Raw genomic sequence first — 25,142 nt, forward strand, 5'->3', positions numbered from 1 at the left:
ATTGGGAGCGGGGACTCAAACAGGTACGTGCACACCAATGCTCAGGGTAGAATTATTGCGATACCAAAAAGGTATGAACAACCCAAATGTCCACCGTGGGGATGGGGAGAGACCGCTTAACAGGCTGGCGATTTCATTTGGGGGTGATGAGAATGTTCTGGAATTGTATAGTGGCTGTGGCTGCACAGCCTTGCAAACATACTAAAATGCCACTGAGTCATATACTTCAAAAGGGTGAATTTAGAGAGTGTAGTTATGTATCAACCAAAAAGAAAGAAAACGCAAGAGCCGAAATCACCGTTTCTCTTCCTCTTTCCCCTCTGACACTTCCTGCTCTATTTCTGACCCTTTCATGCTCCTGGATGCTATCAGATTTCAGATCTCTCCAAGAAAACATTCCTGGCATGCATTATGGTCCTAAAGCTGGAGTAGAAATCATTTCCCAAGTCTGCTAATCCTGAATAAACACATTTTCAAAGACTATTACTTATTTTGCAAGGACATTTTGGGAGATACCTTTAAAAAAAAAAAAAGCTGGTTATGTCAATGTCAACTCTAATGACAGCCCTGAACAATTTTGGCTCTTTGGAGTAGCTTATAGGGAGGTTACAAGTTGCAGAAATTAAAGATGAGTAAGCACCTAGTTGCCAATTTACATTATATATTTGGCCATTAAAATCTGGATGAGCTCCTGTTTTCATCCAAAGATGTCAAAAGCTCTAACTTTTACAGGCATCTCTGAGGATAGAATCTTAGCCAATTCTTCATGGCAAAGCAGCATCAGGGAAAAGTAACTGAATGTTCAGCTGTGTTTGAGAATTTAGAAGTTTCAGCAAGTCCTTTGGTCATACATATTCCCAAAGCACGTGGACTCCACAGCATAGGGACTCCACAGCATAGGGATCGTGCTGCCCAAACCAGACACACAAGGTCATCCCTATTCTTTCCCAAACTTCACCATAGTGTTTTCATTATGTAAAATGACAAACGGTGCACCTTGTGCTGTCTTACTCATCAGATTTTTATGAACCCAGGAGGAGCTCAGGAGTCATTGCCCAAGAGAGGCAATCATCCTCCCAATCGCATTGAGAAATCATGCATCGAGATGCTTCTTGTGCCTTTTAATCAAAAAGGATCCCCTGTCTCATGAGGTGGGTATAATTTGGAAAAGCATTCTTCAATTTATCTTACCTTTTCCCCCTGGAGGGGCTCTGCGTTTATTGCGGTCATCTAGAAAACAGGAGGTAAGAAAAAAAATCACAATGATTGTGTGGGAATCTTGGGGTCCTATGTCCTCATGTCCCACTTACGGACTCTATGCCTTCTTTGGGAAGCAGAGAATGTCTTCCCCACTCTTGGGATGCTCACTGGGTTCACAAACCAGGGTCAGAATATGAGATTGCTCTTTCTAATATTCTTGGAGTTTTGATATTATTTCTAATAACAAAAATATTTTTATGACCCCACTAATTCCCCCCTCCCCTTCCAATCCTATTCCTTGCCAGTCTTCCCTGTCTCAGGCAAGAGCACGGTCATTTTGCAAATATTCTCTCCCATTTGGTTAAGTTGTCTTCTCATCTTGCTGACTGTTTCTTCAGCCATGCAGAAGCTTTTTAGCTTGATGCCTTCCCACTTGTTTATTTTTGCCTTTTTTTAAAATTTTTTTTAACGTTTATTTATTTTTGAGACAGAGAGAGGCAGAGCATGAATGGGGGAGGGGCAGAGAGAGAGGGAGACACAGAATCGGAAGCAGGCTCCAGGCTCTGAGCCGTCAGCCCAGAGCCCGACGCGGGGCTCGAACTCATGGACCGCGAGATCGTGACCTGAGCCGAAGTCAGACGCTTAACCGACTGAGCCACCCAGGCGCCCCTATTTTTGCCTTTTTAATGCTTTTTGTGTCACATCTGAAAACCTCATTGCCAAGATTAAGCGAAGGAGTTTTCCCCTGTTTTCCTTGAGGAGTTTTATGGTGTGGGGTCTTATGTTTAAGTCTCTACTACGTTTTGAATTGGTTTTTGTGAGTGGTGTAAGATAGGGGTCCAATTTCATTCTTCTGCATATGGGTATCCAGTTCTCCCAACACCATTTATTGAAGAGACTACCCTCACCCCACTGAGTATTTTTGGCTCCCCTACCAAATGTTAGTTGATTGTATACGTGAGGCTTGAATTCTGGGCTCTTGGTTTTGTTTTGCTGGTCTATGTGTGTCTATTTTTAGGCCAGTACCATACCATTTGGATCACTATAGCTTTCTAGTATAGTTTGAAATTAGGATGAGTGATACCCCCAACTTTGTTCTTTCTCAGTATTGCTTTGACTGTTCAGGATCCAGCATTTTTTTGGTTGAGTCGTTAGGATTTTCCATATGTAAGATTACATCATCTGCAAATAAAGACAATTCTACTTCTTCCTTTCCAGTTTGCATGCCTCTTACTTCTTTGCCTTGTTTGATTGCTCTATTGCTACGTTGAATGGAAGTGGTGAGAGCGGACATCCTTGTCTTGTTTCTGACATTAGAGGAAAAGCTTTCGACCTTTCCCCTCGAGTATGATGCCAACTGTGCACTTGCGTATGTCCTTTGTTATGTTGAGATGTATTCCTTCTATACCCCATTTGTGGAGAGTTTTTAATTTTGAAAGTATGTTGTATTTTGTCAAATACCTTTTCTGCATCTACTGAGATGATCGTGTGACTTCTGTCCTTCATTCACGAATGTGGTCTATCGCATTTATTGATTGTATATGTTGAACCATCCTTATACCACAGGGACAAATCCCACTTAACCATGATGTGTAACCTTAATGTGCTGTTGAACTTGGTTGCTAATGTTTTGTTGGGAATGTCTGCATCTATGTTCATCAGGGATATTATATTGCTCCGTAGTTTTCTTTTAGTGTTGCTGTCTGGCTTTGGTATCGGTGATGCTGGCCTCATGAAATGAAAGTAGGAGTGTTCCCTCCTCTTCCATTTTTGGGAAGACTCTGAGAAGGATTTGCATTATTTTTTCTTTAAATGTCTGGTGGAATTCATAAGTGAAACCTTCTGGTTGGTCCTGGGCTCTTCTTCATTGGGAGGTTTTTGATTTTTGAGGCACTCTCCTTCTCTGTTATTGATCTGTTCAGATTTTTTATTTCTTCATGATTCAGTCTTGGTTTGTAGATGTCCACACAGGTTCCCTTGTCCATAAGTTATTGATCATATCTCCAGGTGCTTCCAGACCATGGCCAATAGGACCTGGAAATAATTTACAGTCTCCTGCAGGTTCCACAGCTGGTACTGAGGTCTGTATGCCTACTACTCAACTCACAGGTGGGTGAGACTCCTCTTGGGTCCCTTGGTGTATGGTGCCGGATCCCACAACTCCCACAAAAGCACTTTTGTTTGTGCATGGATGCCACATTTCTGTTGTTGACATGGAAGATTGGTACAAAAATGAAGGATGTCTTATGCTGCCATGATGCTCAGTTTGGATTTTCTTATTTTCTCAACTTGTAGTGGCTCTGCCATCACCGTTTTCAGCAGAACAATATCCATACATTTGGTTCTGCTGTAGGGAATCAGAGTCTCACACTGGGACCTGGAATTGTCTCAGGATCTATGCTGAGTAAGAGGGAAGGTTTTAGGATTGATCCTGAAGAGTACAAAGCAGTTGGGGGTAAAGGGGAGGACCAGGGTTTCCCTGGGGACATTCTTACCCATCTCTGTATTAACCATGTCTTTTATTTTCTTATTTGATTCTTTGACATTTTGGGACCTTGCTGACCCTGGAGATATTCTCCTCCCAGGGTGTCTACTTCCTAGAGATAGGAGACAGCTCCCCCTCAAGCACGCCTCTCAAATGCAACCCAAGAAATCCAGAACTCACACTCCCGACCACCTCCTCTATGGCTCCCACACTCTGGACCACTATTCCCCTGCCCTAATGACTCCAGGGTCAGATACGAGACACTCAGGGACAGCCTCTATACCCCAGAGCCAATCCTAAGCCTGTTCCTTCCCACAGAAACCACAGTAAAGGTTCCTGCCCCATCTTCTCCCTCCCTCTGCTTCCTGACTAGCCCTGGTGCTTCTCTGTGTGGTCCTGCATGGCATTCCCCTCTTGGAAACTCTAACAAACACTTTTTTTTCCCCCCAGGGACAGTCATATCTCCATCTTTGGTCATACTTCAAATTTTCTGTTAATACATATATTCTAAAACGCCCTCCACACCCACGTCATTGATACCCATTCGGAATCTCTGATGAGAACTGGTCACCAAATTCAATTCCCGCCTTCCCCCAATTCTCTACACTCAAGCGGTCACAGCTGTCTTTTTGTTTCCTGGACTCTTCTCTCCCCAGCCAGGTTCCATCACAGGAAAAGGAATATGTATGCCTCAAAGGCAAACCTGAAGCTGCCTTTCTCACCTGTGACCTCCAGCTGCAGGTGTTCACTCTCCTCTGACAACTCCTGGGAGTCCATTGTCTTGTAGGCACAAAAGTACGTCCCAGCATCTTTTGGCTCCAGGTGAGTGAGGAGGAATTCAGCCTCATATCCTGCAGATCTCTGCTCCTGTCTGTACCCAGAGTCCTGCAGCTTCCCCAGCATGAATGTCACATTGTGGCGGTGACCCAGGCACCTCAAGGTCACGTTATGTCCCTGTTCAACCACTGGGCTGGGCAAGGCACTGAGGTAGGGTTTGGTAAGTGTCTCTGGAAAGAATTCGGAGTTAGTCTGAATCTTCCAAGTGATGACTGCCAATGCCCTCCCAGAATTCAGAGGATCAGACAGAAAACTTGGGATGCAGGAACAGATCAAGTGTATGCAAGAAAACTCACCATTCTTTTTCTCATCTTCAAAGCCCAGGGAAAGCCCTGGAAGAGAAACGCTCATCAGAGGTGAGTTTATATATACTCATCTTGGAGTACAAATCAGGCAGATGATGCGTGACCAATTTGTTAAAGATCCATACCATTTCTTGAAGGTACTTCCTTGGGTTGATTTAAAAAATTTTTTTTAATGTTTATTTATCTTTGAGAGAGAGATAGTGACAGAACATGAGCGGGGGAGGGGCTGAGAGAGAGAGGGAGACACAGAATCCGAAGCAGGCTCCAGGCTCTGAGCTGTCAGCACAGAGCCCGACGCGGGGCTCGAACTCACGAACCGTGAGATCATGACCCGAGCCGAAGTCAGACACTTAACCCACTGAGCCACCCAGGTGCCCCTCCTTGGGTTTATTTTTTACCTTTTGCTTATGTCCCATTGTTTCTCATTCAGGAGTTATGTTTATGTACAAAATTCCAGTAACCTTTCCTGATTTATTGTGTTGCTTTCACAATTAGTCTTTTCTTTCACCATCTAGAAATCATTGCACACTTAACTGTATTTTCCTCTCCTGTCTTGTGTGACGGCAGTTTTCACCCTTACCACTTAAGTGATGCAATGGTTATTTTATTGTGGAGTATGAGTGGAGGGTTTCCTCTCTGATTCAAATGGAGAGAAGTTGCTCTCTCTAACCAAGTTCTTCTTTTCACAAAGAATTCAAGACATTCGTGGTCCTAAACGCTTTCTTCACTCTTGGCTTTGATCTTGACAAACATCAGCCCCTCCCTCTCCTGTGTTCTGTTCTATTTATTTCATTCTGGGACAGGAACATCATCCCATGGATGAAAATATGGGAAACCAGTCTTGGGGTCTGCCAAGAGTTGAAGCTAGAATTTCTCAATGCAAGAGTATCTCAAGACATCTGGCCTTTGTTTAAACTCAGAGGTCAGCTCACAACAGGGACCCCCAAGCTTCACCTAGAAGGAAGGAGGTGGAGTCTAGACAGTGTGCTGAGAGGGCACTTGCAGTGACAATGTCTGGGATTAGTAGGTAGGAAATCATCCTCTGGGTGGTCAGGGAGTCCTAGGTCTCATGGTCCCTTTTTAGTGCCCCGCCCCCACCAATCCTGCTTTCAGACTCATGTTATCTCAGCTCTGATATCAGCCAATATTCTGCTCAAATAGTGATTTCCTTAAACACACACACACACACACACACACACACACAAACATACAGTTGCCTTTAGTTCATTTTACATTGTGAAACGCTACCAGAGAATAGAAAGTGAGGGAGGGGTCCTCTTTCTTTGTCAAATAAAATTGTGTATATTTAAGTTCTACAATATGATGATTTTATATCTATCTATCATCTATCTATCAATCAATGATTACACCTTCAAGCTAGTTAACACCTCCATCACCTCATATAGTTACCCTTTGTGTGTGTGTGTGTGTGTGTGTGTGTGTGTGTGGTGAGAATACAGAATCATTAACTCAAGTCCCTGTACTGCGCATTGGATTCCTCAGAACTTGTCCATCTCTCCTAACAAGGGACGACAGCTGACTTAGACAAGGAAGACTGAAATGGAGAAAGCTGTCATTAAGGGGAAGAAACCCACTGGCATTCAGGATAACCTGAAAAAGCACATTTCCCACAATACAATAGAGAAACTACCAATGATCAAGTATCTGTCATTTGGCTGACGCTTTACAGACACTGACCATTTACATACTTGTATGACTTAGCAGGTCCTTTGCAGATGACTGTCACTTGCCATACAGCTACCATATTTGCACACCTCTACCATGTATCCGACATCTAACATTTAGAATGGCCTTTACCTACATCAAATGGAGAGCTGTACAATGTCCAGCCTAGTTAGGGGCTATTACCTTTACTGAGATAGGAAGGAGTGGGGGCCCTAGAAACCACAGTTCCCTAAAAACTAATGTGATACTGTGATTTATGGTAAGAAACATACATTTGGTTTCTGTCCTGGTTCCTAGCACAGAGGTCCTGAAACCCTTGGAATTTTCTAAGTGTTGAAAGCGATAAGCATTCTTTCATTGTGTAAATGAAGGGACTTTTGGACCACACCTAAGGATGGGGACTGGTTGCCAAGGGAATCAACCCTAGGAGGACAAGGCTGGAACTTTCAGTCCCACCTCACCGACCTCTAGGGAGGGGAGAGGGGCTGGAGATGGAATCAATCACCAATGGCCAATGATTTCATCAACCATGCCTATGGAATGAAACCTCTATAAAAGCTCTAAAGGACGAGTTCAGAGAGCTTCCAGGTTGGTGAACATATGGAGGTGAAGGGGAGAATGGTGCACCTGGAGAAGACATGGAAACTCTGTGCTCTTTCCCCATACCTGGCCCTCCACACCTCTTCCATCTGTCTGTTCCAGAGCCATATATATTTATATTTTTATATTTATAATATTCTTTTTTTTTTAATTTTTTTTAACGTTTATTTATTTTTGAGACAGAGAGAGACACAGCATGAACGGGGGAGGGGCAGAGAGAGAGGGAGACACAGAATCGGAAGCAGGCTCCAGGCTCTGAGCCATCAGCCCAGAGCCTGACGCGGGGCTCGAACTCACGGACCGCGAGATCGTGACCTGAGCTGAAGTCGGCCGCTTAACCGACTGAGCCACCCAGGCGCCCCTGTAATATTCTAGTAATATAGTAAGTAAAACATTTCTGTGAATTCTATGAGCTTCTCTAGCAAACTAATTGGACCAAAAGAGGGCGTCATGGGAACTCCTGATATATAGACAGTTGATCAGAAGCCCAGGTGACCACCTGAACTGGTGACTGGCATCTGAAATGGAAAGGGGGCGTTCTTGTAGAACTGACACCTTACCTATAGGATCTGATGCTACCTCCAGCTAGATAGTATCACAATTGAGTGAAATTATAGTATACCCAACTGGTGTTCAAGACTTGCTTGGTGGTGTCAGGGTCCCACCCTCACACATTAGAACTGGGTGCCAAACTTGGGTCTCCCAGTTATCGTTAAATTACAACTTAACAGATCCTTTGAACTCATCATCTGGAAAGCTTGAAAATTTTTATGTAAAAGATTATTCAGATTATAGTATATTATATAAAATATTATCTTATTCCATTATAGAAATAAATGTCACAGCGATACATGCTGCACCATGGATGGAACTTACAAATATACCAAGAAAAAGAAGCCAGACATGAAAGGTCACATGTCATATGATTCCATTTACATGATATGTCCAGAATAGCTAAATCTAGAGAGACAGAGAGTAGATTGGTGACTTCCAGGGTCTGGGGGAAGGGTTAGGGTTAGTGTTAGGGTTAGGATGATGAGTGACTTCCTTGTGGGTATAGTATTTCCTTTAAGGGTGATGAAGTCATTTTGTGGTAGTTACATAACATTGTGAATGTCTACCATGCCACTAAATTGAATACTTTAAAATGGTTACTCTTATGTGAACTGTACCGCAATACATTTAAACATTTTTATGTAAGTTGGGTACTTTTGCCCTAAAGATGCACAAAGATTCAGGTATCAAAAGTCCACCTGAAATAAGATTAAGTGGAAATGCCTAGTTGTATCACAAGCAACCTCCGTCAAGTGCAATGGTGGATCTGGCTGGCCTCTAGAGCCATCTGATCCAGGGATTCAGTGCTGTTAGGGCCTTTTCTCTTCACTGGCATGCATCACTCCCTCTGAATATGGTCAGGATAGGACCAAGAGCCTGGGAGCAGGGCTGAGGGCAACTACAGTCTGGCATCTTTGGAAGGTCACTTCATAGAGGACCAAAATTTATCTGTGTCCTGATGCCAGTTTGAGAAACTTCCCGACAGAACTGGACTGGCTTGCTTTGCATCATCCCTGGAATAATGATTATGGTCAAAGAGAAGGACAGTCTTATGGGTTGATTTGTGTCTCCCTCAAAAGATATGTTCAAGTCCTAATATGTTATTTGGAAATAGTGTTATTGGGGAGTAGGATGGCCCCCTAATCCAGTATGACTGGTGTCTGCATAAGAAGAGGTGGAGAGACATGGAGACAGACACAGAGGGAAGACGGCCATTTGAAGACACGAGAGATCCCAGCAAAGTATCTACAGACAAGGAGCCGAAGGACTGCCTGCCATCCCCAGAAGCGAGGAGAGCTGGGAACAGATTCTCCCTTCGAGCCTCAGAGCCCTCACAAGGAACCAGCTCTGCACCTTGATCTTGGACTTCTGGCCTCCAGAACTGTGAGAGAATACATTTTTATGGTTTTAAGCCACTTGGCTTGTGGCACTTTGTGACAGCAGCCCCAGGAAATGAATACGGGCAGGAAAAGGTCACTCTCTTGACTTCCCAGATTATTCTGCCCTACAGCGGGAGGTTTGGGGTACAGTGACTGACAGCCACCCCAGAAGCTCAAATGTGTGTGTGGGAGGAACAATACCCCAAAGGGAAGGTCTATACCCCAGAAGAAGGAGGAAGGAACTGGGGTAGATGAGAAGTCCTGCTGTCCTCCACACACACCCTTCACCTCCTACTCACGAAAGAGGGAGGAAGTGGGGGCTTGGTCAGTGGAGCTGCTGGTTCAAAGTCTAGAGCTCCTGTGTGACCAAGCCACAGTTATAATCAAGGCGTTCCATTCTACAGGCTCAGATCCATCACGTTCAAGTTGAGGACAGTTAAAATCAGGCTGAGGATAGGGCTGGCCAGAAAATTTTCATGTCATCCATTGTCTGCAGCATAACTCTTCACTGAATTCCTGATTTGTACCCAAACTCACCACTCCACACTGTATATACCCCACCCTCCTATATGCCTACAAGCATTCATGGCAAGACTGGTATTTAGACAAAACAGGTTTGGGGACCCCATGGGAGCTCTGCATTTCACAGCTGAGTAAACCAGGGTGTCACTACACATCTCTGAACCTTGGTTCCTCATTCCATATGTGCAAGCACCAGTACAGAGGCATGTTGTACCACAGCCCACCAAAGTCTGACAGGTGGCATGTGTCTAAGACACAGAAGCCATCAATTCACATCAACCTCCACTTCATGGTAAATTTTCTCACCCACCCAAACCCATCCATCCCAGTCCTGGAGACTCACCGAGGCAAAGCAAGGACAGAAATTCTGTGATCATAGTGTCCCTTCCACCCAGACCGAGATCCTGTCTTCAGTTTTATAGTTCAAAGGAAGAAGGGGGACTGGGCCATCATGGCTCCCTCCTGCCACTTTGTGCCCAGGCTGTGTGGGTAGAGGTTTCACCCTGACACTTTGGTTCTCCACCACCTGGTGTACAGTTTCCTTCTCACAACCAAGCCAGGAAATGATCAATGACAACATCTCCTTCATAAATCCGGTGTGTGTGGCTCCAGCTCCACCCACCCCGAGATCTGTCTTATCTCATCTAAAGTCCTGACCAAGTTATTTTCTTTTACAAAAAAATAATAATTGTCTTGGAAAACGTTTTAGAGTTGCAAAAAAAAAAAAAAATACAGGGTTCCCATGTGCCCATCAACCAGCTTTCCCTAATGGTAATAGAAGTACAGTACATTATCAAAACCAGAAATTTAGCATCAGCACAATACAGTGGCTGGGCAAGCACATGGTAATGTCTAAAATGCAGGAGTCTCTGGTAAAAGCTGGGCACCCGCTGCCCATGAGAGCAGGTTGGTCAACAAGAAAGCAGAAATGGATGTCTGCCTTTGAAGCTGAGTAAACTTGTCTCTTAGTAAACCTTGACAAAAGGGTCACACATTGGATTTTTAGTGTGCTTTCTTTTACAGAAGAGAAAGTAATCAAGGGAAATTGGAAAGCTTCCATTCAATTTTTTTTCCCCTCACGGGGAGAGTGTAATTCCATTTTCCAGGAACAAAGGAGGAAATATTGATGAATTAAGGGAGAAAATTCCTCTCTAGAAGTACAACACACATCTTTCTTTCCCAGCTACTCATTGCTTCCCAAGTTAGTTAAGACTCTTGTTAATTAACGATTGCCTCACATAACTGAAAACACTAGGGTTGTAATGGGTTCAAGCATGGGTAGATCCAAATGCTCAAATAATAGAACTCTGTCTTTCTCCATGTCTGGGCGCCACTTCCCACTGTGTAGACTTCACTCTCAGGTTATTTCTCATTATGTTCTGGGAAGATATCCACCAGCATATCCAGGCAGAAATAATGTACTTGAAAAAAAATAGTATGCTTGTGCTAACACTTGCAACAAAACTCATAAGGCAGACTCAACATTGCTTGATCTTGGTTTACATATCTGTTCCTAAATTGATCAATGTAGCCAGTGTGATAGATTATGCTGATTGGCCTTTCTGGGGCAATGAGCACGCCTGCAGCTAGAAAGTTGGATCAATCTCATTTAACCACAGAGAGTAAGTGATAGTTGGCCAATGTCCCAGTCAAGATAGTCTTACCAGGATATACAGGATATGAGTAGTTAGACGTGCAAAAAGTCAATACTGTCCACTATGTGCCTTCGTCTGCCCATGTAAGGCTGTGCCCAGGCAAGATTTTGCCTCCTTCCCAGAACTAATCTATGATTCTTCTCTCCCTTAACCATGAATATTTAACCATGAGATTGCTGAAATTGTGTGCAGGTGCCATAATGTTATAACAGCTATACATCAGCTTTCTAGAATTATTAGGTCCCTTGCCTGGAGGTAAGGAGAGTTGGGAGGAAACATGGTTGTTTGCAGATACACAAGGGTTGAAAAATCATACACTACACCTCAAAGCAGATGCCAGCACTTCATTTTTTAAAAATTTCTAATATTTATTTATTTTTGAGAGAGAGAGAGAGCAGGGGAGGGGCAGAGAGATAGGGAGACACAGAATCTGAAGCAGTCTCCAGGCTCTGAGCTGTCAGCACAGAGCCCGACATGGGGCTCAATCCCACAAATCCAACTTGAATTGAAAGTATTGGAGGAATTAAGATTGGAAGGGAAGACTTCGGAAATGGAGAAAAGCCCCAACCCTGGACCACTCCATGTCTACTAAAAACAGCTTGTTTGATACTTATATGCCCTCTGATTCAACCTCAGCCTTGTCCTGCAACTATTTTTTAATAGTACAATTTTTTAATAGTACAAATTTTAAGTATAATTTTTCAGAGGTTAAGTTTCCAACAAAACACCAGTGGAAAGTGAGTTCTGATTTTCATTAAGATTTGAAATCACCCAGATTCAACCCTAACTAGTAATAAGAATGTGTGTGTGAATGCACATGTGCACACATGCTCTCCATATTTCCCAGATCTACTTATTTCTGTCCAGCCCTTTCTGCATTCAGATGGGGTGACTTGGCTCTTTCATCTTCCTGCTGAGAACAATGTGCTAGCCCTCACACATTCTTCTGGTGGAAATGGAAGGTGTACTAGGGGCCGAATCAAAATATGTCATGCCCCTGAGGACCTGGGCTGGAGCTAAAATATTGCCACTTGCACTTTATCCTCTTGACCAAAGCACATAACATGGTGAACCCATAGTCAAAGGGCTTTAATGAAATCTATTGCACTATGACTTCTTGGCCACAGTTATTCATATCCATCCCATGTACAAAATATGCTCATCTCCATCCCAGGACCTGCTCCCCTAAATCTTCATCCAATAATGGCATTAGTCTTCAAATCTAGGATCTATTGATCATTATCAAATCTATACGTGGCTCCTTTTGATCCAGGATACATGCACTAAAAAGACAAATTAGCTGTCCCATACATCTTCCATATAATAGCAAAACAGAAGTGGGATAACCACAGCACTCCCACGTGAAAAGGCTTCTTCCCTGTGGGAAACATCAGCAGTCACTGGTTCATAGCAATTGCAAAATCACTCTGGGCAAACGCTGCAAGATGCCACAATTCTGGGGATGGAAATGTTCCTTCATAAAGTTTCAGTTCTATTCTCTGAGAAGGGCTTCTCAGCCCACTGTTCTTCACAGCTCTTGGTTCCTCCCTCTGAGTTATCTTTATTTTATCAACCCTCCTCTCCACTTCTGAAGAGGACCCTGGAGAATATGACCCTCTTGATGGATGGTACGATTTCTCAGCTCACTTTCTGCCCAAAGAAAATTGAGCCTTCAAGTCTTTGTGTAATTTCCTTTTTCTTTTTCTTTTTAATGTTTATTTACTTTTGAAAGAGAGAGAGAGAGAGTGCAAGCAAGGGAGGGCCAGAGAGAGAGGGAGACACAGAATCTGAAGCAGGCTCTAGGCTCTGAGCTAGAGCCCAACATAGGGATCAAACTCACAAACTGTGAGATCCTGACCTTAGCCAAAGTTGGACGCTTAACCCACTGAGCCACCCAGGCGCCCCTTTGTGTAATTTCTTTAAGTAGTGCTGGGAGCAATTTTGCCAGCGTAGCTCTCAAAAATGTTGTGGCTTTCTATCCATCTGACACCAACCCATCCCATATGGTAGAACATACAGCCACCATTCTTTTTGAGACATAATTCTCTCTGTACATTTAACGATAGTGTTTTGGGCAAACCAGGATCCTGCAGGTACACTTTGTTAAGCTTTCTCCAAGAAATCTTCTGTCCAACTAGACAATGTACTTGATATCACCTTAGTCTTCCTAAAGGCCTTAACAAAAAAAGTTTCAAGCCAACTTCTTCACTCTCCTGAAAGATTTCATGTACACAGAAATCATGAGTGGTCCATGGAGATTTGTGTCTGCTATGTCACAGAGGAGCTAGAAAAGGAGTTTTATATCACACTCCCCACTGTTGATTTTCTCCCATTTTTTCCCCACTGCACATGTCCCTGGTTTCTATGATGTCATTCATCTAGATTCCATCCTTAGCCCCACTCTGAATTTGTTAACTCATTTTTATACAGAACAGTTCAGATCATCTACCAATTGACCCCTTGCACCTTCATACCCAAACCTACCACTGCACTCAGCAAAGGTGTTAATTTTATTTATTTTTAAAACCAATTTGTAGTGTTTATTTATTTTTGAGAGAGAGAGAGAGCGAGAGACAGAGAGACACAGCATGAGTGGGGTAGGGGCAGAGAGAGAGGCAGACACAGAATCTGAAACAGGCTCCAGGCTCCGAGCTGTTAGCACAGAGCCCAACACAGGACTCGAACCCACGAACCATGAGATTATGACCTAGACCGAAGTCAGATGCTTAACCGACTAAGCCACCCAGGTGCCCCGAAGATCTTCATTTTAAAAGGCTCACGTACTTTAGAAATGTTTGGGGGTAATATATATTTACATGTGTGTGTATGTATATCCTATACTGTTATCTTGTTTTGTCACAAACAAATACATTTTAAAGAGTGTTCCATGCCAATGAGTACTTTCTCACAACATGACCATAAATTGCTTCCACAGAGTGATTTATTTATAGAATTTTTTTAGAATTTTGAGTCTTTTATTTGTTTATACATATTTGTATACATTATCATATCTTCCTGGAAAATTGAAATTTTATTTGTATACTCCACAATGTGACTCAGATTGATGCATAGTGTTCCCCTCTATGGAAGTAAGTACTTATTTGTACCTAACCAATCTCCTACTTTCGCACATTTATATTGCTTCCAATTCACTTGCTAATATAAACATAGTTAAAATGAGCAACTTGTAAATCTTTTGGACAACTTTAATTATTCCTCAGAGCAAACTACTGGGATTTAAACTCCCAGGTGAAAGACTATAAATGTTTTGTGTAGTGGTGGGGGAAGGCAGATAAGCTTCATAAGCTAGTTGCCATTTAGTAAAGAATATTGATTTATCATCCTAAAAACTGATTATGTGCATGTATATTTTCCTAAATTCTATTCAACATTACATATTAGCATTAAAAACTTTTGGGGGCACCTGGGTGGCTCAGTTGGTTAAACGTCCAACTTCGGCTCAGGTCATGATCTCACAGTTTGTGAGTTCTAGCCCCGCGTCCGGCTCTGTGCTGACAGCTCAGAGCCTGGAGCCTGCTTCGGATTCTGTCTCATTCTCTCTCTGCCCCTCCCCCACTTGGGCCCTGTCTCTCAAAAAGAAATAAATGTAAAAAATTTTTTTTTTTAATTTTTGTCAAAAAGATAGAGTGAAATGGCATCTTATTTACCTTCTCCTGGTTTGATTGCTTGGAATAGCAAATGGCTTTCTTTTCTTTCTTTCTTTGGGCTTGTGTGGGTTTTGTTTGTTTGTTTTGGTTTGGTTTTTTTCCATGTGGAATGCAGTTACTGAGAGAGATGTGTTACAAGATAAAGTGATTATATGTTTATTTCTTTATGGTATTGGCAATTCTTTTATGGATTTTTGTGTCTATGTTAGTAGGTACATACAAAGTTAGAATTATTATGTATTTCCCTTGAATTGACTATTTTATCATTAGGAAATATTCCTTTTCATATCTAATACTATTTCTTGCCAAAAAAATCTACCAGTAGAGCCATTTCATCTTTCTTTTTCTGGTTATATGTTATATATTTCTGTGGGGGGTTTTTTGGGCTTTCAGCTCATCTTTGCATATACTTAAAGTGTTTGTCTTTAAAAAACAGCATATATTTAGGTTTTTAAAAAACACCCAGTCCAATAGTCTTTCAATTGAATTTTTGGGCCCATTTACATTTAATGTAATTACTTATTCACAGAATATAAGGTTATCATCTTGCTAGTCCTTCTATTTGTGCATCTCTTTTATGTTTCCTCATTTCCAAAGCCTTTGTTTTAAAAACAATTATGGTTATTTTTTAAAGTTTATTTATTTATTTTTGAGAGAGAGAGAGCACAAATAGGGGAGGGGCAGAGAGAGAAGGAGAGAGAGAATCGCAAGCAGGCTCTGTGCTCAGTGTGGAGCCCGACTTGGGACTTGATCTCATGAACCATGAGATCACGACCTGAGCCGAAATCAAGAGTCAGATGCTTAGCCAAGTGAGCCACCCAGACACCCCTATTGTTATATTTTTTCTTATTGTTATTTTTAATAGGCCATTTTAACTCCCCCCACCTTATTTTTTTTACCTCTATTTGTTTTTTGTTCATTTCTTTTAGTGATTATCCTATGGCTGGCAACATGTATGTTTGACTTACTAATAGCTATGTCATATTTTTCCACGTAAGACAAAAAAAATCTTTACACAGTATAACTCTCCAGACTAAATTTGTTTTCAAATGCACGAATCATGGTCTTTTTTGTTTTTTAAAGTAAGCTCTACACCCAATATGAGGCTCAAATTCACAACCTTGAGATCAAGAGTTGCAATGACCCACCACCTGAGCCAGCCAGACAGACACCCCCATGAACCATCGGTCTTGCTCCATTTCTGCACATTGACCTCAGAGAAACACCTCATCTGTTATAGTCATTCAAAAATAGTCACTAACACCAATTCCTTCATTCACTTCCAAAGTCCGGTATCTTCCCTATAGGCTAGAGAAGCTCCAGTGGTCTCTGCACCAGCCTGTTTCCATCTCCTCAGGGGAATTGTTTGGGTCCTGGTTTCCAGCAGCTCTTGCTCTTGTAAGTGGGTTTGAATTTGTGTACTGAATTCACCATGTTCAGGTAAAGACTTTGCATGAATTATGATCTCATGGAGCATTTTATTCCTTCTTGTTTCTTGAATGTGGGTGGGACACAAAATGTGTAGGTCACATGAGAGGAAGGAAAGGAAGGGTTGGCCAAAGATGTCACCACCCACATGCAGCTTACCTCCCTGTCATGGTTGAGATAGAAGAAGGGCCCTTAGAGCAGACTGCAGGGCCACTATGATCTCTGAATTCTTTTGCCTCCTCTGCCTTGGTAAGTTTCTTGGGCTTGTATACTGGGATTAGAGGTGGGGGCGGCTGGAAAGAAATGTGACCACCTGCTTGTCTTTATTGATTGCTTCATATGTGTTAGGTACCTTGCAGAGGCTTTAGGTACATCAAATGTTTTCCAGTATGCAAATCCTTACATTCCACATCCATGGTCTATCCTGTAGGCCTACCTCATCCCTATTTATTTAAAATCTTACTGGCTCAATATCTTTATTTTAAACAAGTACATTCATTTGAAGATGGAAACTTTATGCCAACTGCTTAAATAAAAAAATTTGAGGGTGCCTGGTGGCTCAGTCAGTGAAGCCTCTGACTTCGGCTCAGGTCATGAGCTTGCGGTTCGTGGGTTCAAGCCCCATGTCGGGCTCTGTGCTAACAGCTCAGAGCCTGGAGCCTGCTTGGGATTCTGTGTTTCTTTCTCTCTCTGCCCCTCCCCTGCTCATGCTCTGTCTCTCTCTCTCTCTCAAAATTAAACAAGCATTAAAAATTTTTTTAAATAAATGAAATTTAAAAGAAAAACCAGGGTCACTACCAAAAATAGGTCAATGTAAACATATATACATTGCAAAGAAGATGATAGGACATTCTAGCCATGCATTGTTGCCCATCACATTTCTGAGCCCATGGCCAGCTCTTCCTTATTACAAAGGGCAAGAAGGCAGAAGAGGTTGATCTCTAGCTTGAAAAATTCTTTGTTGTGATCAAAGCAATGGAAGTGATTTAAAAGGGTAATGCCTTTCGTTTTCAATGCCTTTCCCAGGTATTCAATGCTATAGAATACCATGTCACTGCATTCCCTAAAGTCATCTCCTAGAGCATCCGTGGTTTGTAATCCACCTTGTGGGAAATACCGTTTCAACCCTCACAAGCAGTCCTGCGTGGTGGGAATTAGGCCCACATTGAGAAATGAGGACTCTGAGATTGACAGCTCAAGGCTCCTGCTCAGGGCCATGCAGAGAATTAGCAGAAAGGTCAACATTCAAACCCAGGCCTGTCCGCCTCCAAACTCACTGGTTTTTCCACCTGAAAAATCTCTCTGAGCCATGCTTCCATTGGGGCATCTCTTCAGTTGATCAACATTCATCTGTTGAGTCTCAGTACAGTACAGAATGTGTACAGACACTGGGGAAGCTGAGGTGAACAGCCCAGAGCAGCTACCTTCCAGGTGTTCACAGAACAGTGACACTTTGTGTCTCCTGTGGCATGAAGTACATAAACTCTAAAGAATTGAGGGTTTTGTGGATGTTTGTGGAGCCAGCAGAAGTCCTGGGGCCATGGCAGGTGAAATTCGCACAGGACACCTTCTGGGGGAAATGAGACAGGAGCTGAGGGCAGAGCGGAAGCCAGGGGCCAGTGTGGGGAAATGAGAACCCCAGATGCATGACCTCCAGGGTCCAGTCTCAGCGGCAGCCCCCTGGGGAGGCCCCTCGGGATGGGGGCTCAGTTTCCACGGACAGATGGTTCTCTTGCAGGACTGTGCGCTGGCCAAGGAAGCAGAGGGACTGATGGTGAGTGTTCCTTCAGTTAAACCCTCCCTCTCCTTCGCTCCAAATTCCCCACATCCCTTCTCTTTCCTTCAAGGGTTTCCTGACAGCAGGCGAGGGCACCAAATCCTGTCCCCAATCTGCTTCCTTCCAGAGCCCCTTCCCAAACCCACCCTCAGGGCCTGGCCCAGCTGGGTGGTGCCTCCCAGAAGCAGTGTAAGGCTGCGATGTCAAACCCCGACCAAGAATGTCAACTTTGCTCTCAGGAAGGGAAACACTCTTTTGGATTTTTCACGATCACCGACTTCCAAGAAGGGCCTGGCTGAATTTCACTTCACTGGCCTAAGAAGCAGCCACGCTGGAGACTACAGCTGTGAGTGCTACAGACCAGGGGCCCCGGACATAAGATCACCGCCCAGTGAAGTCATCCTGCTGCTGGTGACAGGTGAGGAGCAGGATGGGCCTGGGGGAGGGACCAGAGGAGGGGACAGAGAAGGTGGAGACACACAGCAACAGAATGACTTGGTCGGCCTCATCCAGGGCTCGTGGGGGCGGGGGGACCTCCTTCCCACAGAGTCGAAAGAGGGTGACACCAGGGATCTGTGTCCCACCCTCAGCAGGAACCCCCCATGGGAGAACAAGGGTGATGGGGGACCCCGGGCTTCTCCCCGTGACCTCAGAGCCCCCCTTCTCTTCCAGGAGGTCTCCCTAAACCTTCCCTGCAAGCCCACCAAAGGGGTGTGGTGACCGCAGGAGACGACGTAACTCTGCAGTGCCAGAGGCCAGACAATGTTTTCGGGCCCATGAGGTTCGCCCTGCTGAAGGCAGGAGTGGCAGAGCCCATCCGGCTCCGGACCCCAGCCGGCAAGGAGGCAGACTTCTCCCTGCAGACTGTGACAGTCGGTGACGCCGGGAACTACAGCTGTGTCTACTTCCAGACCAGGACTCCTTTCTGGGCCTCACAGCCTAGCGATCGTCTCGAGATCCGGGTGACAGGTGAGGTTTTGCACCATCTTTCAGAAGTTGGGGAAAGTCGATTCATTTCTTCATCAGCTTGTTTGTATTTTGGCTCTTTGCCTTGCTTTCCCAGCTGGGTGGACCCATCACTGACTTACAACACTATCAGTTTAAGGTGAACGACGTGCTCTTTTTTCTACCTGGACAGCGTTGCTTCTGTTCCTTTCTGATTCTTCTTTCTCTTCTGATTTTACCGCCATCTCCTTCTCACACCTGCCCTTTCCTAACCTCTAGTCTTTGGCCTTTGTTGTTCTGTATTCCTGGAGAATTTCTCAAGTTGTTCTTGCAAACGATCCATCCCGCCAACCATCAGCGTCCCTTCCCCTACCCTTTGTGTCTCTTAGACTTGTGGGTCGTCCCGGTGATGGCAGCCTCATGGCTTGCGGTCTCGTTCTTAGTGCGCGCTGCTGCCCCGGCCGCCGGCTTCCGGGTCACCCGTGGAGGATCTTCCACAACCATCTTGTGTGTCTGGCCAGAACGTTGCTTCCTCGGATGCCACACCCCGTGCTTCCGTGGCACCGTAGACGTGTGCATGTGAGCCGTGGTGGCCCATCGCCCTCTGGTTGGAAAGCAGGGACTGTGCAGCCAGCGCAGACAGGTGCAGAGGGCACCCTGGGTCCGCGACGTCACCACGGGTTCCTCCCACGGACTCTGTCTCCGGAAAACGTTGTGGCTGGTGGGCTCACACAAGAACTCTGCACCCACGGCCTGTGTGACATGGAAGCTTCACTCGCAGGTCCTCTTAGGAGCCAGGGCCAACCCCGAGCCCAGGTCCTGGTTAGGAGCCCAGGTACTCATTAGGAGCCAGGGCCAATGCCAGCCCAGGTCCTCATTAGGAGCCAAGGCCAACAACTGAGCCCTAGCTCTTCTTGGGTGCGGTGGGAATGAAATGCACAGTGCTCTCGGTGCTTAGCTACTGGGCTTGAATTTTCTTGAGCTCACGGCTGCCTGAAGTCTTTGCCGTGAGGAGGGGGTGCACAGACACCCACCAAATCATTTCCGAGCTCGGGGCAGCATCTTTGGGTTTTGGTCTTGCTCCTAAGCCCGATTCCTAATACCAGGAGGGAGAAGGGAAAAGGGACATGTGGGAGGGTCAAATGATATGAAGAGCCAATAAATGAAAGAAGAGAGACAGAGCAGAGAGAAGACAAAGGACAGAAGACCAAGGAAGACCCACTAGAACCCTCACGAAATCCCACGTTGGGTTTTCACTGATTACAACTTCAGGGCGGCCACAGCTGACCACTGGCCAGGGCACACAAGTGGGTGCAGGAGTGTCCCGTTGGGCGGATCCACGTGGGAAGGACGGGTGCTCCTCTACTGGCTGGTGCTGACGCTCTCCTCTCTCCCAGTCCCCCCAGGTGCCATATCAAGGAACTACACCACGGGCAACCTCATCCGCCTGGGTCTGGCTGCCCTAGTTGTGGTTATTATGGGCGCTCTCCTGCTGGAAGCCTGGTGCGGCCAGAAGGAGTCTCCACCTGGATCCATGTAGAACTGAGCACTTGTCTTGTTCACGGGCTGTATAGTGACGCGGGGTTCTCTGAACACCAAACTCCACCATGGGGACATGCTGTGTTTCTCACCATGGGCACAATTGATACTTTGGGTGGGGTATTTCTTCAGCACGTGGGACTGTCCTGTTCCTTGTGGGAACATTCAGCACCATTTCTTTTTCTCATTAAACAGCAGCTGAAGCCCCAGTCATTGTGGGACAAGATAATGAGTGCTATCAGGACCTTTCCCAACATTCCTAGATATGGAGGATGGGTGGTGGGGTGGTGTTCCCTCGGTGGAGAACCTGTGTTAGGAGGCCAGGAGAAATATTTCCTCTCTTCCTTACTCCCTGTCCTCAGGTCTGTCCTTGCATGCATTGGCTCCACAGTTACCATGGGGAATGAGGAGTCCTTGATCAAGTTACCAGCTTGTGTGAGATTTTACTGGTTCTCTTCCCTCCTGGGACAGAAGGCACACCATGGGGGGACGTCTGGGAAGTTTGCAGATGAGATGAGATCTCACTCATCTCCTGACAATATCAAAGACACAAAGTGGCCCCTATGTCTCCTAAGAGTGACACCTGGGATATAGTGACCAGGAACTGTCCCCAATATTAAAGGCTTCTTGGTGCTTAGGATGAGATAAATTTAGAATCATTTGGTTGTAATTTTTTTTATGTCAAAATCAAAATTAATAAAATGTATGGCACCAGCTGTCTTTCACTAGTACTAGGATATGGAAAAGGTAGACTTTAACCAAAAAAATTCTACAATTAGTTAACTGTGATACAGCATTCAGCAACGTTCTAGTAAAAGCATCATGACTTCTAGGTGTTCCATTAGCTGACAAACTGGAGAATAAATATCCTTTACTTAACTGTGATCTTGTTGTCTGAAATCAAAAGCTAAGAGCAAGTGGTCTGGCAAGGGATTTTTTTTTATGTTCATTTATTTTGGGGGGCGGTGTGGGGAAGGGCCGAGAGAGAGGGAGACACAGAATATGAAGAAGGGTCCAGGCTCTGAGCTGTAGCACAGAGCCTGAAACGGGGCTTGAACTCACAAACGGTGAAATCACGACCTGTGCTGAAGTCAGACACTTAACCAACTGAGCCACCCAGGTGCCCCAAAGGATTTTCTGATGTGTGAGTTTATGTATAAGTCATTGAAAGACATCAAAACTGCTCTCAGAAATCATCCATTGCTCTCAGGACCAAGTCCTAAAGCATCAACGTGCTCCTTTAAGTCAAGAAAGATTTGGGTCCACTTCCCTTGGGATTTGGGGGACATTAAAAATGCGATAAAAGCCGAAACAGTTTACAAACACAGGCCAGAAGGTCGAGAACCTGGAAACAAACGGGGAGATGCCGTCTTTTATTTAAGCCTCAAGACGCATCTGCCTGCCTGTACTGATAGTCTCCCCTGGAGGGAAACTCAAAAGAGGAGTGCAACCTTCAAACAGGACTTTTTTCTTTTTCTTTTCTTTTTTTTTTTTTTTTGTCATTTTTTTCCCCTTCCCTCCTACCTTCCAAGTTCATCTTCCTGCTTAAGCTCGAGTGGGCACGAGCTCACCTACCAATCCCAGCAAGGAGCTCAACACAGAGCAAGCACTCAATGGTGCAGGTGAAGCAAACGGACTGGTCCCCTACCCTACAGATTCCCAGAGGGGATGACGGATCCGTAGGCCCCGCCCTGGGGACTACAAGTCCCCGCGGCCCCTGCGGGCCTGGCCCCGTGCCCGGGGTGGGGGTCAGGGGGCGCGCAGGGTTTTTTCCTCCGAGCAGGCTCCAGCCGGACAAAATGCTGGAGCCTCTCGCGGCGCAAGGTCGGGGCCCCACGTTGCCCGCGACGCACCGCGCACTGTTGCTAAGCGTGGGCGGGCGGGCGAGCAGGGCGCCGAGGGCACCTGCGGCCCGCGCGCTCCGCACCTGCGCTCCCTCCGCCGGGGCGCCCGAGTGTGCGCGCCGCGTGCGCCTTCGGGAAGCTTCGGTGCGCGCCGTCCGCGCCCTGGCGCCGCCCGCGTCTGTGCTGGAGAGGCGTGGGAGCGGCGTGGGCGCGCCCCTCGCGTCGTGGTGTGAAGGAGCGGTGGCCCCACGGGTGAGTAGCGGCCGCGAGCTCCCCGGCGCCGCCCGAGGAGCGCGCTTTCCCAGGAGGACGCCTCCGAGTCCGGCCCTGGAGAGCGCTGCTCGCGGCCTAGGGGGCGCCCGGTAGACCCAGGCAGGAGGGCCGGGGGCACCCGCGGGACCCTCCTCCGCCCCTGCCTCGCAGGGGAAGGGGGGTTCCGGGACTTCAGGCGCTCAGGGGGTGCATCCCAAAGAGCGCCCTAAGTATGTAAGTCGGACGCCCAACCCACTGAGCCACCCAGGCGCGCCCCTTAACACTTTAGATTCTTAAAGTGGGGCATAACAGACCTTTTATTATTATTATTGGATAAATTTGACTTGTAGGGGTACCAGGGTGGCTCAGTCAGTTAAGCCTCCGACCTGACCTGGGCTCAGGTCATGATCTCACGGTTCGTGGGTTCGAGCCCTGCATGGGGCTCTGTGCTGACAGCTCAGAGCCTGGAGCCTGCTTTGTCCAGATTCTGTCTCCCTCTCTCTCTTGCTCTTCCCTGCTCACGTTCTCTCTCTCTCTGTCTCTCTCTCTCTCTCTCTCTCTCTCTCTCTCTCTCCCCCTCTCCCTCCCTCTCCCTCCCTCTCCCTCCCTCCCTCAAAAATAAACATTAAAAAAAATGACCTGTAGCATTGTGTAAAATTATAGTGTATAGCTATCATTTTGACATTTATATGTTGTTAACATGATTGTAGCGCTGTTTATCACATTGTGTAATTATAGTACAGTATTATCGTCTGTATTCATTATGCCGAGCATTAGATCTTTGGTTTATTCCCTGCTCGTTACAAGTTTGTACTCTGAACCAGCCTCGTCTAATCCCTGAATCCCCTGCTAATCACCATTTACTCTCTGGGGTTTTTTTTAATGGGTTTGACTTTTTTTAGATTCCACATATGAGTGATAGCACAGTACCTGTCTTTTTTTTTTTTTAATTTTTTTTTCAACGTTTATTTATTTTGGGACAGAGAGAGACAGAGCATGAACGGGGGAGGGGCAGAGAGAGAGAGGGAGACACAGAATCGGAAACAGGCTCCAGGCTCTGAGCCATCAGCCCAGAGCCTGATGCGGAGCTCGAACTCACGGACCGCGAGATCGTGACCTGAGCTGAAGACGGACGCTTAACCGACTGAGCCACCCAGGTACCCCAACAGTACCTGTCTTTCTGTCTGACTTATCTCACTTAGCGTGATGTGCTCAGTGTCTATCCACGTTTTTGTAAATGGCAAGGATATCTTCCCTTAATATTCCGTTGTGTATGCATACTCCACCTTTTTTTTTTAAAAGATTTTATTTTCAATTAATCTCTATACCCAATGTGGGGCTAGAATTCACAACTCTGAGATCAACAGTCGCACACTTCACCGACTGAGCCAGCCAAGTGCCCGTATACTATATCTTTTTATCCGTCCATCCATTGATAGGCATTGGTTGTTTCTGTGTCTTGGCTCTTGTGAATAATGCTTCGATAAGCATGGGTGTGCAGAGGTCTCCTTGAAATCCTGTTTCATTCCATTTGGGGATCTTCCCAGAAGTGAAATTGCTGGGTCATACAGAGTTCTATTTTTAATTTTTTGAGGAATCTCCATATTATTTGCCATAGTGGTTGGACCAATTTACATCTCCACTGCAGTGAACAGGGTTTGTTTTTGGTTTTACTTTTCACCACATCCTCACCAACACTTTTTGTCTCGTCTTTTTTTTTTTAAGTTTATTTATTTTGAGAGAGAGAAAGAGCATGTGTGTGTGTGTGCATGCCCCAGTAGTAGAGAGGCAGAGAGAGAATCCCAAGCAGGCTCCGCACTGTCAGTGCAGAGCCTGATGCAGGACTTGATCCCACAAACGGGGAGATCATGACCTGAGCTGAAATTAAGAGTAGGACACGTAACCAACTGAGACACCCAGGCACCCCTCTTCTTCATGAGAGCCATTCTGACAGGTGTGAGGTGATATCTCATTGTGGTCTTAGTTTGCATTTTCCTGATGATTAGTGACATTGAACATCTTCTCATGTACCTGTTGGCCAAATGGATGTCCTCTTTGGAGAAATGTCAATTACTTTTTCGGCCCATGTTTTTTTTTTTTTTTTTAATTTTTTTTTTCAACGTTTATTTATTTTTGGGACTGAGAGAGACAGAGCATGAACGGGCGAGAGGCAGAGAGAGAGGGAGACACAGAATCAGAAACAGGCTCCAGGCTCTGAGCCATCAGCCCAGAGCCTGACGCGGGGCTCGAACTCACGGACCGCGAGATCGTGACCTGGCTGAAGTTGGACGCTTAACCGACTGCGCCACCCAGGCGCCCCATCGGCCCATGTTTTAATTGGATGGTTTTTGTTATTGTTGTTACTAGGTTGTGTGAATTCTTTATATATTTTGCATATTAACCCCTTATCTGATATATGGCTTGCAAAAATTGTCTTCCATTTTGTAGGTTGTCCTTTCATTTTG

The 25,142-nt window shown here is 45.4% G+C and overlaps 2 protein-coding genes and 1 long non-coding RNA gene across 8 annotated transcripts in view; 2 read left to right on the forward strand and 1 right to left on the reverse strand.

Moving 5' to 3' along the window:
* LOC106980945 (V-set and transmembrane domain-containing protein 1) overlaps window positions 1–10,391 on the reverse strand; it is an 18,349-nt gene extending 7,958 nt beyond the window's left edge. For 2 of the 4 annotated variants that reach the window (XM_027037386.2, XM_053210697.1), the window contains exons 1-3: window positions 9,913–10,390; window positions 4,408–4,854; window positions 1,192–1,230 (exon numbers count right to left, since the gene is read on the reverse strand). In XM_027037386.2, coding sequence (XP_026893187.2) covers window positions 1,192–1,230; window positions 4,408–4,854; window positions 9,913–9,946 — 520 coding nt within the window. In that variant the 5' untranslated portion in view covers window positions 9,947–10,390. Of the gene's footprint in view, window positions 1–1,191; window positions 1,231–4,407; window positions 4,855–9,912 lie in introns of all 4 variants that reach the window. The other 2 variants (XM_053210698.1, XM_053210696.1) reach the window with 2 other exon arrangements.
* A 5,833-nt stretch (window positions 10,392–16,224) lies between these two features.
* LOC128313241 (T-cell-interacting, activating receptor on myeloid cells protein 1-like) lies at window positions 16,225–21,395 on the forward strand. 3 transcript variants are annotated; one of them, XM_053210683.1, is made up of 5 exons: window positions 16,225–16,569; window positions 18,059–18,094; window positions 18,225–18,515; window positions 18,770–19,066; window positions 20,440–21,395. In XM_053210683.1, exons 1-5 carry the CDS (start codon window positions 16,536–16,538, stop codon window positions 20,580–20,582), a joined length of 801 nt encoding a protein of 266 aa, XP_053066658.1. In that variant the 5' UTR covers window positions 16,225–16,535; the 3' UTR covers window positions 20,583–21,395. The 3 variants fall into 3 exon arrangements, with proteins under 3 accessions (XP_053066658.1, XP_053066657.1, XP_053066656.1); XM_053210682.1 differs by lacking the exon at window positions 16,225–16,569 and having other exon boundaries at window positions 17,268–18,094; XM_053210681.1 differs by lacking the exon at window positions 16,225–16,569 and having other exon boundaries at window positions 17,978–18,515.
* A 1,010-nt stretch (window positions 21,396–22,405) lies between these two features.
* Window positions 22,406–25,142, forward strand: part of LOC128313248 (uncharacterized) — a 31,282-nt gene continuing 28,545 nt past the window's right edge. Inside the window, exon 1 of the long non-coding RNA XR_008293686.1 lies at window positions 22,406–22,677. This is a non-coding gene — a long non-coding RNA (uncharacterized LOC128313248). The remainder of the gene's footprint in view (window positions 22,678–25,142) is intronic.

This window comes from Acinonyx jubatus, chromosome E2, assembly GCF_027475565.1.
Source record: "Acinonyx jubatus isolate Ajub_Pintada_27869175 chromosome E2, VMU_Ajub_asm_v1.0, whole genome shotgun sequence".
Lineage (NCBI taxonomy): Eukaryota > Metazoa > Chordata > Mammalia > Carnivora > Felidae > Acinonyx > Acinonyx jubatus.

Bases quoted from the DNA above. Each gene is read 5' to 3' on its own strand.
- LOC128313241 (XM_053210681.1), top strand. From the start codon at position 18,044: ATGGTTCTCTTGCAGGACTGTGCGCTGGCCAAGGAAGCAGAGGGACTG. The intron at 18,516-18,769 runs GTGAGGAGCAGG...CTTCTCTTCCAG, and splicing joins CATCCTGCTGCTGGTGACAG to GAGGTCTCCCTAAACCTTCC. The intron at 19,067-20,439 runs GTGAGGTTTTGC...CCTCTCTCCCAG, and splicing joins TCTCGAGATCCGGGTGACAG to TCCCCCCAGGTGCCATATCA.